This window comes from Cetorhinus maximus, chromosome 14 (genome assembly GCF_964194155.1).
Source record: "Cetorhinus maximus chromosome 14, sCetMax3.hap1.1, whole genome shotgun sequence".
Lineage (NCBI taxonomy): Eukaryota > Metazoa > Chordata > Chondrichthyes > Lamniformes > Cetorhinidae > Cetorhinus > Cetorhinus maximus.
Window position 1 is genome coordinate 99127127 of NC_135892.1, and position 12853 is coordinate 99139979.

Here is a 12853-nt window from a genome sequence, read left to right on the forward strand (position 1 = left end):
CAGAAATCGTTGAGCAGATTGCCTGTAAGTACTCTCACTGGGTTTTAGTGTGCGTTACTGGGATAAACTTCAGGGAACAACCTCGGAGGGGAAGGGAGGGGAGAAAGATTAGCTTTAAAAAAAAAATGATCAGGGTGTTTAAGGACTTGCTCTGTAGTTTTAGTGTGTGTGTTTTGGGGTGTGTGTACATATCGAACTGACTTTTGACTTAACCTTTTTTGCAGCAACTCAATTTGTTAAAAGCAAAACAAAAGGCATTAGTTGAGCAAATAGAGAAAGAGAAGATCCAGAGCAGCAAAGGATCTTCATATAAACTATTGGTAGAACAGGCAAAACTAAAGCAAGCTACGTCAAAGGTATGACGTCTGTTTTGTTCTATAGCTTAAGTGTTTAAAATGGTTGCTGTATTATTGGTCCTGCACAGGACAATTTATTTTTGCAGCAACAACTTGCATTTATTTAGCACAGACAATTGTGCCTATGTGGTTCACAGAAGTGTAATCCAAAAAAAATGTAAGCTGAGCCAAAGAAAAAGATATTAGGCAGAGTGAGCCAAAGCTTCGTCAAATGGTTCAATTTTAAGGAAACCCTTAAAGGCAGAGAGGGTTGTGGAGAGGTTAAGTTTTAGGGAGGGCATTCCATGCCATTCATGGCATGGCAAGCAGTCATGGTGCAGGGAATGCACAAGGAGTCAAAGGAACAGACAGCTCAAGGGGAGTGTGGTTGTTGGGCTAGAGAAATGAAATTGAGAGGGCTGAGGCCTGGAAAGGGAATTAATCACAAGGATAAGAATTTTGCATTTTAGATGCTGAGGGTTTGTTGACCAATGTAGGTCAGCTAGGCCAGGGATGATGTGGTGAGCGGGATTTGATGTGAGAGTATGAACAATGGATGAAGATGGGAAGCAGGTCAGAACATTGCAATAATTGAGTTTGGTGGTGACTGTGGGAGATGGGCTGAGGTAGGGGTAGAGGTGGATTGGTGAAGTGATGAAGAGTTTTTGGGATTGAATTGGATCCTGAGGTTGTTAACAGTCTGTTCAGCCAGACGCAGTGGCTGAGGAGGTGTATGGAGTTGGTCAGTTAGTTTGTGGTGTGGGCTGAAGTCTTAGCAGTGTTTTCATTGCAACTTTTCCAAGATTGGATATCTGATGAGCATTCCAATAGTGCAGGAGAGGTGGTAGGCAGGTAAAACAGTGTGCAGGTTGAAGCTAACTCATGTCTTTGGGTGATGTTGCCAAGAGTCAGCATGTAGTGAATAGGGGTTGGTGTGGGGGGACGTGCGCAAGGATAGATTTTTGGGGTACTCTGAAGGTAATGGGACTGGGTCAGGAAGAAAAGCTATAGTTAGGGCTGATCTGGCTATGATTAGATAGGTGAGAGTGGAACCAAGTATTAGGCAGTCCACTGCAATGGACACTGGAGAGGCATTGGAGAGAATGGTGTGGTTGACTGTGTGAAAAGGCTGCAGTGAGGGCAAGGATGGATAACACAATGGAGTCTCAAAATATCAATTGCAAATTTGATTAGGACTGCTTCAGTGCTGTAACAGGGGTGGAAACCTGATTGGTGAAATTCAAACATGGAAGTCCCAGGGAAGATGAGCACAGAGTACCCAAAAAGAAAAAGAGCAGGCAATGAGTTTTCTCTGGGATCTTGGGAGAGGATAGGGAGCTTGGAAACAGGGCGGTAGTTAGTTTACAATGACAGAAGGGTCAAGCATGGGTTTTTGAGGAGTTGAGTGATGGTGGTTTGATGGAAGGGAAAAGGTACCTGAGGTGAGGAAACTAATTAAAATGTTGCCTTTTCTGTGGGCCAGGAAGGAAAGTTGGATTATCAGAAGTTTAATGGGATGGGTCATGGATACGGGACCAGATTAGATCAAATAGGAGAGAAAAATAAGAGCAAAATTGAGCTTTTCATTTTATTATTGCTAGAGCTTTGCTTTGCCAATGAATGTACTGTTAACTAAGATGTTGCTCAGGATACTTTAGTCCCTAATTAGCTATGAAAATGGTGCAGTTTTGTTTTTCATCTTTCCAGTGCACAGAAATTTAGATTTTTGTTTTAGGTTTTCAGAACCTTAACTGCATGCATGTAAATTCAGTTATTGGGATTTAGTTGACAAAGTTAATTAAATTTCATCTTAACTTCAATTCCACACTAGCACTTCAAAGACCTTATTCGTTTGCGCCGGACTGCAGAGTGGCCTCGCACTACTTTAGATTCAGAATCGTCATCAACAAAAGACTCCCCAGAGGTGGAACCACTTCCATTTACTTTATCCCATGATCGCTGCATTGCTGTGGTGCAGAAGCTTGCACTTTTTCTTCTTTCCATGGATTTTACCTGTCATGCAGATCTGCTGCTCTTTGTCTGCAAGGTGAGCGTGCAAAGAAAATGACTAAAGAGTTGCCTCTGGAATGTAGTTTATCTGAATACTACTTATATAATTATGCTTAGGTTCGTGAACTCGGTTAAACCTTCACTTCACTTCACCTGCCTCAAATGTAGTTTTATAACTTGCGCTTCCTTACAAAAACGAATAGTAGCACGTTAATTGTAATCAGGATGTAATAGATTATCATACTTTATAGAACAGTTTGTGCCCACACCAGCTCTCTGAAAGAGTTAACTATTTAGTCCCATTCCTCCTCAGTTTTTCTTTTTCAAATGTTTACTACTTCCTTCCTAGTGACCCTCTACATTTAAAGCAAAAACATCCTTCTGATCTCAAAGTTTATACCCTCCAGTTAGTCCAGCAGAAATAGGTTTACCTCTTATCAAAATCATAAATAATTTTAAGCATCTTATCGAATTGCTTACTTTTTCTGTTCTGATGAAATGAACTCCTGTTTCTACAATCTTTTCTCATAACTTAAAGTTTTTCTTCTTGAAATTTGCTGACTTGAAACCAAACAATCCAAATTCTGAGAAAAACACCATGCGAGAAAGTACCAGGAGATAATTCTTAGGGGAAGCTAATAACTGTTTTATAAAAAAAATGAAATGTTGAATGTTGCCGAGAAATAGTGAATATTTTTGTAATTTATATAAAATGGTAGCTGTAATCTGATACTTCTTCTCTGGTTAAATCTAAGGATATTGTTTCCACAGTGCTGATATTATCATTTGTAGTTTAGGCGAGCTGGCATGGTCTCGAGCTGCACTGGAAACTTGGATTTGAGCAAATTGATACCAAATCCTGAGTGTTTGTTTTTTGGAGGTTTAGAAAAGTGTTGAAAAAATACAAAAAACAGTTGGAGTCCCTTGACACCCAGTAGAATGACTGGTCAAATAGACGATAGAGCAACTAGGACCTCTCCTGGTGGCTTTATAGCTACTTTCTACAGTGAAGGCTTTTACTTAATTGGAAGGCTTCCCTATGGAAGTGGGATATGTTTCGAGTGAGAGTGTCGACTCATTAAAACAATTTCTTTAAACAATTTCCAAACTCAAGGAAAAGTTGAATATATTGGTCAGTTGCAGGGATTTGTGAAAGACAATAACATTCTTGACTATATTGGGATTTTGTTGAAAAGTTATGCAATTTCAAAGTAGATGCTTTTTTAAAATTGTCAAAGAAGTGTCAATTTGGTGGTGGGGGTTTGTTGATATGGCCACATTTGGGAAAAACCTCAGCGTAAATATCAATGGTAAAATGGACTTGTAAGGGAAGTTATTTTAGCTGTGAAAAAGATGTAGCCACTCATTGAATGCTATCCTTTGTATCTCCAATTTTGATGCTGTTCCTTTGGCGATGAAAATCATTGTATTCGATTGCAGCCTTTTTTGGGGGATTGTGGGTAAACTTTTAATATTTTGCACATTTGGACACAGAAAATATTCTCCTAAAATTATCATAGCATCTTAGAAAAGCTTGCACAGAATGAGATCATTTAACTTCCATCTGTTTGCCAAGTGTCAGAATTTTACAATTTGGAATATTTTACAATTCTGTTTTTCCCCCACATATTTTAACTCAATATGCCACATTTACCCTCTCCTAACTTAACAACCTTCCTGTAGTCTTTTGTAATCCTGTTTGTTATCCAGGTCAATTTCCTAAATTGACATGAGACTAACTGGTACATGACTATTTGGTTTGCCCATTTCCCCTTTCTAAGAATGGTTGTATCATTCCTCTTGCTCAATTACTTTGGCACAATTTTTAATTTCCACAAATCTTTTTTTTTAAAAAAAAATCATTAGTAGTGCTTTCATCACTAACCTCTCTCAAGTAAGCAATTTGAAGGCTTTAATCTCTGTCTGATAGATCAGGCGGATGTATGGAAAGTAGAAAACCCACAGACCGTGATCCTATTTTCTTTAGCCGCAATTATTCATACCTGTAACCCAAAGTAGTACAAGAACTGATTAAAAGGTGGAAGTCAATTGTTCTGTCGTCTCAACAAACATTGATTGGATGAAGGTGAAATTAGCTTAAATGAAGTTGGAAGTTGCTCAAGTTATCCCACTGTATGTATGCGGCACAATGAAGGACATTCATGTAAAAAGCACAGCTGAGATCTTTGTACTTGATATGTTGAAAATTTACATCCAACAGTGTTTAACTAAGCCTCTCTGTAACAAGGTGGGTGAAGTTCTCCAGTTTCATTTTTGACCTGCTAAGAAGGAAATATCAGCTGGCGTTTCCACTGAGTAATGTTATCTTATGGCCTCTTACTTGATCGTGCATGAATTAGGCTGGGTGCAATGTCTTTTGTGGGTGAATGGCCAGCAGGTGCTATTTAGACTTGCCTGTTTGGACACTTGTGCAAGATACTGGAGAGTGGTGATGTCTGTAGAATTATATATGTGCATAAGAAGAGGATGGGAGAAAATTGTTGCAAAAAACCCTACCCCCTAAGTCGGTTTACCTTTTGAATGCTTTAGTGCTATTTAACAGTCATAACTGCAAGTGCAAGTTAAAGATTACATAAATTTTGATGTAAATTGCAAGGAAAGGTGTTTATAAGGTTGAACAATTTTGGAACACCTTTTGTGCAATTTGTGGAAGTGAGAAATATTCCTGTGTGAGCGGTGGAAGTGTTTTTGTGAACCTGTATTTAATTGTGGCCACATCAAATAATTATGAAACAAAATGCATCATTTTGATACTTGTGCCCCCTTGTGAAATTTACAAATGATCTTAATTACATATGAAGAAAGCCGCTTGGTCCATCTTATTTCATCCACCCGAATCGGCCTAATTTTTTTTTTCTTTCTACAACCAGGAGAGAATGAGTGCCCCTTTGGGTCCCATGTTTGAAAGTTACAGCCTTGAACTTCACTCGCAACCCCCTTCCCATACCTACCTTCATGCTGACAGGGGGCCAATGGTGACGGCCACTTACTGCCCGTTCTACTTTGGAAATGGACCAGTGGCATGTTATAATGAGACCTTTTTAAATTTTGCTTTATATGTGTGCACCTTTTTCCTTTCTTTCTCATTTTAGTTAACATTCTGATGAATAAGTCAATAAAATGCCACAGCTTCTTCCTGGATATAAAATGTTGCCCAAGTTTTACAGTTGCATTTAGTAGTGCTCTTATGGTTTGCAGGAAAAAGAAAATGTAGTACCTATGCTATGCCGTTCAGTAAATGGAACTAAGCGTCCTATAGATGGATGGAGAGGGAAGGCCTATTCATCAAAGTTTTAAAATCAGCAAATTGTTTGTAGGGCCAATGTGATAGTTTATTCTCTTTGCCTGGTGGAATCTCTATATAAGGGCTGTGGCAAAGAACTAAAGAATAGCAGACCAGGAATAGTCATTGGCTTCTTCATGGGAGCTTTGCAGTTTTAAGTGAGTTCATTTTCTTTTCTTGATTTAGTACTGGACCTTTAGAAAATATACATGAGGTAATGTACTTGTCATGTGTGAATGGACTGGCTGAAAGACTGGGCTCTTTGTCGCAGGCTGGAGCAGTGGCAACAGTGAACTTCTTAACTTTCTTGGCAGGTTCTGGCACGTATAGCAAATGCTACAAGGCCAACAATTCATCTTTGTGAAATTGTTAATGAGCAGCAGCTAGAAAGACTTCTCCTTCTACTGGTTGGAACAGACTTCAACAGGGGAGACATCTCCTGGGGTGGAGCATGGGCACAATACTCTTTAACCTGCATGATTCAAGATATCTTGGCAGGTAGGAAGCAAGATGATATACCACAAATGTTTACTCCTCAAGAGTTGTACCTCCATGTTCTTCTGTGCTAAGTATTTGTTTGAGAACCTTTGAAATGTTGCATAAACAAGTAATGTTACTGCTGGACATGTGTGGGGATGTGTGTAGACACACCCATATTGCATGTGTGTTTTTGCTCAATCAGCAGTATTTGACATGTCATGATCAGAATTGCTATCGCCAAACATATCTGATGAAAGTAAACTTTTTCCAGTCATTTATGCATTTTGTCATAGAATCATAGAGGTCTACAGCACAGTAAAAGGCCCTTCGGCCCATCAAGCCTGTGCCGGTCAAACGAGTACCTAACTATTCTAATCCCATTTTCCAGCACAAGGCCCATAGCCTTGTATGCCATGGCATCACAAGTGCACATCCAAATACTACTTAAATGTTATGAGGGTTTCTGCCTCTTTACCACCCTTTCAGGCAGTGAGTTCCAGATTCCCACCACCCTCTGGGTGGAAAAATTCTTCCTCAAATCCCCTCTAAACCTCATGCCCCTTACCTTAAATCTATGCCCCCTGGTTATTGATCACTCCACCAAGGGGAAAAGTTCCGTCCTGTCTACCCAATCTATGCCCCTCATAATTTTATACAACTCAATCATGTCCCCCCTCAATCTCCTCTGCTCCAGGGAAAATAACCCCAGTCAATCCAATCTCTCCTCATAACTAAAACTCTCCACCCTGGTAAGTCTCCTCTGCACTTTCTCTAGTGCAATCACATCCTTCCTATAATGCAGATTCCAGAACTGCACGCAATATTCTAGCTGTGGCCTAACCAGCGTTTTATACAGTTTCGGCATAATCTCCCTGCTCTTATATTCTATGCCTTGGCTAATAAAGGCAAGTATCCCATATGCTTTCTTAACCACCTTATCTACCTGTCCCGCTACCTTAAGGGATCGGTGGACATGCACACCAAGGTCCCTCTGATCCTCGGTACTTCCCAGGGTCCTACCATTCATCGCGTATTCCTGTGCCTTGTTTGTCCTGCCCAAGTGCATCACCTCACATTGAGCCGGATTAAATTCCATTTGCCACTGATCAGCTCATCTGACCAGTCCAATATCCTCCTGTAATCTAAGGCTATCCTCCTCACTATTTACCACCCCACCAATTTTCGTGTCATCTGCGAACTTACTGATCAACCCTCCTACATTCAAATCTAAATCGTTTATATATACCACAAACAGCAAGGGACCTAACACTAATCCCTGTGGAACCCCATTGGACACAGGCATCCAGTCACAAAAATATCCCTCGACCATCACCCTCTGCTTCCTGCCACTCGGCCAATTCTGGATCCAATTTGCTAAATTGCCTTGGATCCCATGGGCTCTTACCTTTGTTATCAGTCTCCTTTGCGGGACCTTGTCAAAAGCTTTGCTGAAGTCCAAGTAGACTATGTCAAATGCATTGCATTTCTACACACCTGGTCATCTCTTTGAAAAATTCAATCAAATTGGTCAGACATGACCTCCCCTTAAAACCATGCTGACTGTCCTTGATTAATTCCTGCCTCTCCAAGTGTAGATTAATTCTGTCCCTCAGAATTGCTTCCAATAGTTTCCCCACCACTGAGGTTAGACTGACTGGCCTGTAGTTCCCTGGTTTATCCGTTCCTCCCTTCTTGAATAACACTACCACATTGGATGTCCTCCAGTCCTCTGGCACTTCTCCTGTGGCCAGAGAGGTATTGAAAATTATTGCCAGTGCTCCTGCTATCTCCTCCCTTGCCTCACTCAACAGCCTGGGATACATTTCTTCCTTTATCTACTTTTAAATTGCCAGACCACTTAGAACCTCCTCCCTTTCTATGCTAATTTCTTTAATTATATCACAGTCCTTCTGCCTGATTTCCATATCCATGTCATCCCTCTCACGTGAACACTGACACAAAGCATTCATTTAGAACCCTACCTATGTCTTCCGGCTCCACACACAAATTACCACTATGGTCCTTAATGGGCCCTGTTCTTTCCCTAGTTATCCTCTTACTCTTGATGTACTTGTAAAATAACTTTGGATTTTCCTTTATTTTACCTGCCAATGTTTTTTCATGCCCCCTTTCGCTCTCCTAATTTCTTTTTTAAGTTTCCTCCCATCACATTCGATACCCCTCTAGAGCTTCTGCTGTTTTGAGCCCTCGGTATCTGCCATAAGCCTCCCCTTTTCTCTTTATCCAATCCTGTTTACCCCTCGACATCCAGGGTTCCCAGGATTTGTTGGTCCCACCCTTTGCCTTTACTGGAATATGTTGGCCCTGTACCCTCCCTATTTCCTTCTTGAATGAGTCCCACTGCTATGACACAGATTTACCGAAAAGTAGCTGCTCCCAGTCCACTCTGGCCAAATCATATTGATCTTATTAAAATCAGCCTTCTCCCAATTTAGAACTGTGATTTCTGGCCCATCCTTGTCCTTTTCCATAACAACCTTGAATCTAACATAGTCGTGACCACTATCTGCAAAATGCTCCCCCACTGACACCTCTACCACTTGCCTGGCTTCATTCCCTAAAATTAAGTCCAGGACCGTCCCCTCTCTTGTGGGACCTTCTGTGTACTGGTTTAAAAAGCTCTCCTGGATGCATTTTAAGAATTCTGCTCCCTCTAAACCTATCACACTATAACTGGCCCAGATAATGTTGGGGAAGTTGAAACCCCCCACCATTACTACCCTATTATTTTTACACTTCTCTGAAATTTGCCTACATGCCTGCTCTTCTATTTCTCTCTGACTGTTTGGGGGCCTATAGTTCACTCCCAGAAATGTGATTGCTCCTTTTTTGTTTTTCAGTCCTACCCATATGGCTTCATTTGAGGAGCCTTCTAAGATGTCATCCCTCCTTACTGCTGTAATTGATCCCTTGATCAATATTGCGATACCCCCTCCTCTTTTACCTCCTTCCCTATAAAGCCTGAAGACCCGATATCCTGGAATATTGAGCTGCCAATCCTGCCTCTCTCTCAATCATGTCTCTGTGACAGCAATGACATCGTACCTCCATGTGATAATTTGTGCCCTCAACTCATCTGCCTTATTCGTCAGACTCCTTGCATTAAAATAAATACCATCCAACCTTGCCAAGCTCCCTTGTACTTTAACTGGCCTATAATTTCTATGTCTCCCAGACTCACTTGCTCACTCTTCTAATTTTGGCTGTGCATCTCCCCCTGCTGAACCTCCTCTCAGGATCCCCCATCCCCCTGCCAAATTAGTTTAAACCTTCCCCTCTCTTGCTTCCATCTCTCTCTCCCTCGCTCCCTCTCTCTCTCTCTCTCTCAATCTCTCTCTCTCAATCTCTCTCTCTCAATCTCTCTCTCTCTCTCTCAATCTCTCTCTCTCTCTCTCTCAATCTCTCTCTCTCTCTCTCTCTCTCTCTCTCTCTCCCTCTCTCTCAATCTCTCTCTCTCGCTCAATCTCTTGCTTGGTGACACCCTTCTCACACTTCCTCCACCTCTTTCTCTCCTCTCTCTTGTGCTTCCTCCATCTCTTGCACTTCCTCAACATTCTCCCCCTTTCATGCTTCCTCCATCTCTCTCTGTCTGTCTTGCACTTCCTTAATTTCTCTCGCCTACCCTTCCGCCATCTCTCGCACAACCTTCGGCCGTCTTTCTCTCATGCACCTTTCCACCATCTCTCCCTCTCTCGTGCGCATTCTTCCGCTGTGTCTCCCGTGCAAGCGCTCTCCTGCCCGCCCTCCCTCTCTCGTGCACACCTTCTAGCTGCTCTCCCTCTCTCTTGCTCATGCATCCTTCTGCCCTCCCTCTCTTTCTCTTATGCACGCCCCTCCGCCCTCACTCCTCTCGTGCGTGCCCTTGCGCCTTCCTTCCCTCCCCCTCTCTTGCATGCGCCCTCCCGCCCTTCTGCGTGTCCTTCTGCCCGCCCTCCCTCCCTCCCCTCTCTTGCACACTCCCTTTCTCCACATCTCTCACTCTTTCATATGCTATCTTTCTCCATCTCTCTCTCGCGTGCGCCCTCTCTCCATCTCTCTCTCTCGCGCGCGCCCCCTCTCCATCTCTCTCACGCGCGCCCCCTCTCCATCTTTCTCTCTCTCGCATGCGCCCCCTCTCCATCTCCATCTCTCGCGCATACCCCCTCTCCATCTCCATCTCTCTCCGTCTTGTGCTTCCTCGTTCTCTCTTGTGTGCTCCTTTCATCTTTTTCACTCTTGCGTGCCCTTCCCCCATCTCTTTCTTTCTCTTTTTCTTTCTGATTCTGTCTCTACCTCCCTGCCTCTCCAATTTTTCTTCAAGTTCCTGTCTTCCTCTTAACAGGAAAAGCAAAATACTGCAGATGTTGGAAATCTGAAACAAAAGCAGAAAAGCTTGTGAACGCTCACTCCACGCAGCATCTGTGGGAAGGAAACAAAGCTTTATGATTAGTTCAATGACCTTTCATTATTGCAAATCCAGTTCTGATTGGTTATTGACTCTTTATTTCTCTTCACAGATACAGCATGACCTGAGTGTTTCAACATTTTCTGTTTTTATTGTATTTTTTTCAGTGAATGATCCAAAGTAGACTTTTGGGTATATTTAATTTGGTCTTATAGTTTTTGCTAATAATCGTTCCAATTGACAATGTCCATTATCAGTGGCAGTTAATGTAGACATGTTGGTCAAATTATGAAAATAGTCAAAACAAAAACAGAAACAGAAATGCCTGGAAAAACTCAGCAGGTCTGGCAGCATTGGCGGAGAAGAGTACAGTTGATGTTTCGAGTCCTCATGACCCTTCAACAGAACTAAGTAAAAATAGGAGAGGGGTGAAATATAAGCTGGTTTGCTAATATAAATGGTTAGCAAACCAGCTTATATTTCACCCCACTCCTATATTTACTTAGTTCTGTCGAAGGGTCATGAGGACTCGAAACATCAACTGTGTTCCTCTCCGCTGATGCTGCCAGAGCTGCTGAGTTTTTCCAGGTATTTCTGTTTCTATTTTTGTTTTGGATTTCCAGCATCCGCAGTTTTTTGTTTTTATCTCTATGAAAATAGTCATTATGCTAGGTTGTTGGTAAGGTTTGTACTGCTAACGTGGACCCTGTTAGGCTTAGTTTTATCCTTTTTGCACAGCTGTTAAACTTTTACTTCATAGGTAATCTGAGAACTCGTGACAGTAAATGTCTGCATTGCCAAATTTTGTCCACTATTTTCTGCAAGCAAATATGTTCGTGAAATAGTTTGATCACTAATGGTTATTAATGCTGTGGGTGCAATGGTATACTGATGTGATAATTTATTACCTCATATTATTTATATCAAACAGATTGATCAGCACATGAAATTGAAATAACCCTTTGTCAGAGTGTTGACCCTTCTTTTTCCTCTCGGTGCTGATCAACCTGTTGTGAATTTATTCTTATTTCAGACCCTCCAGAATTTGAATTGTTCTGTTTCCCAATTTCAAACTAATGTGTTTCAGATTTATGAGCAGGTAGCAAGTATTGAAAGATTTTGTTCAAGTTGTAAGCTACTGCAAAGTTTTCTTTTGAAAATTGGAAACAGGTGAGCTGTTATCACCAGTGGCTGTGGAGACCATGGAAGAAGGAGCAGTCGGTGAAGACGCAGGAGCATCAGCAGCTGACTCTGATGATCCCCTGCCACAGCCGCCTGTCATTCCACTTGTGGAATCTATAGATGAGCCTCTGACCCCGGATATTACAGGTAAGTTGTAAGGAGAAAAACAGTGAATAGGTTATCTGTTTATTAATTTTAAAGAATGTATTGTACTGTCAGTTCTTATTTTATAAATTAAAAGAAAAAGCACAGCCTTAAAATTGCCCGGTGAGTGTATGTGGTCCATTTCCATACATTAGTTAACATACTTGGCAATGTTAAAGCTGTTTTCATCATCCAAAGGTGCTCCATCTGCATCATCTTTGGAAAAAGATAAAGACAAAGACTTTGACATGCTACAAGACCTCATGGATGTTGATATTGGTCCCCTAGATGTTGACTTTGATGAAGATCCCCTTGCTGCCAAAGTATTCAAGGTATAGTACACACAATTAAATTTCACTTTTGCATGCAAAACTAATTTTTGTTCTGGTTAATGTTGACGGAATTGACTTTTATTGTGTTGCCTTGGGCAGGATGAGGTTTTTCTTTTCTAACCCTGCCCTCCCCCGATCTTCTCATTTTTCTTGTAAAAACAAGCAAATATTTGAAACACAAATGTGTCGTACTATTGTCCATCAACCCAACTTTAAAAACATATTATTGATGCGGGAAATATTTTTAAAATGAATCGGTGGGACAGAAAACCCAAAGTTAACTGATACAGAGTCTTATGGCCCTTCGAAATACATTCATTCTCTGTTTCACCTGCCTTGCACTTCAGAATATTTTTAATTAGAGTATGTACATGTTTAGGTTTCATAACTCGGATAACAGTTATATTTGGGAGCCCAAGACAACATAATTTAAGGAACTGTACAGAATAAAGGCTGCTTGGGTAATTTTAATTGGACCATTTGTGTAGCAGTTATGGGCTTGCTTTTTTCAGCCTTCATCTATTGGATACTGGCACACATATATTTAGTTTTAATTTTTTAAATATAAACATTCTGTAGATTTATGAATTATGCTATCATTTTGTGTAAAATGTTGGAATTAGTAAAATGTGCATCAAATGGATTAATACCACTATTCGAT

General features: G+C 41.2%; 1 protein-coding gene across 4 annotated transcripts in view; it reads left to right on the forward strand.

The window, feature by feature from the left end:
• The window catches only part of birc6 (baculoviral IAP repeat containing 6), a 242055-nt gene that overhangs the window by 97825 nt on the left and 131377 nt on the right, over positions 1-12853 (forward strand). For 2 of the 4 annotated variants that reach the window (XM_078557316.1, XM_078557317.1), the window contains exons 34-38: positions 225-356; positions 2167-2382; positions 5964-6147; positions 11705-11863; positions 12059-12192. In XM_078557316.1, coding sequence (XP_078413442.1) covers positions 225-356; positions 2167-2382; positions 5964-6147; positions 11705-11863; positions 12059-12192 — 825 coding nt within the window. The remainder of the gene's footprint in view (positions 1-224; positions 357-2166; positions 2383-5963; positions 6148-11704; positions 11864-12058; positions 12193-12853) is intronic. The other 2 variants (XM_078557318.1, XM_078557319.1) reach the window with 2 other exon arrangements.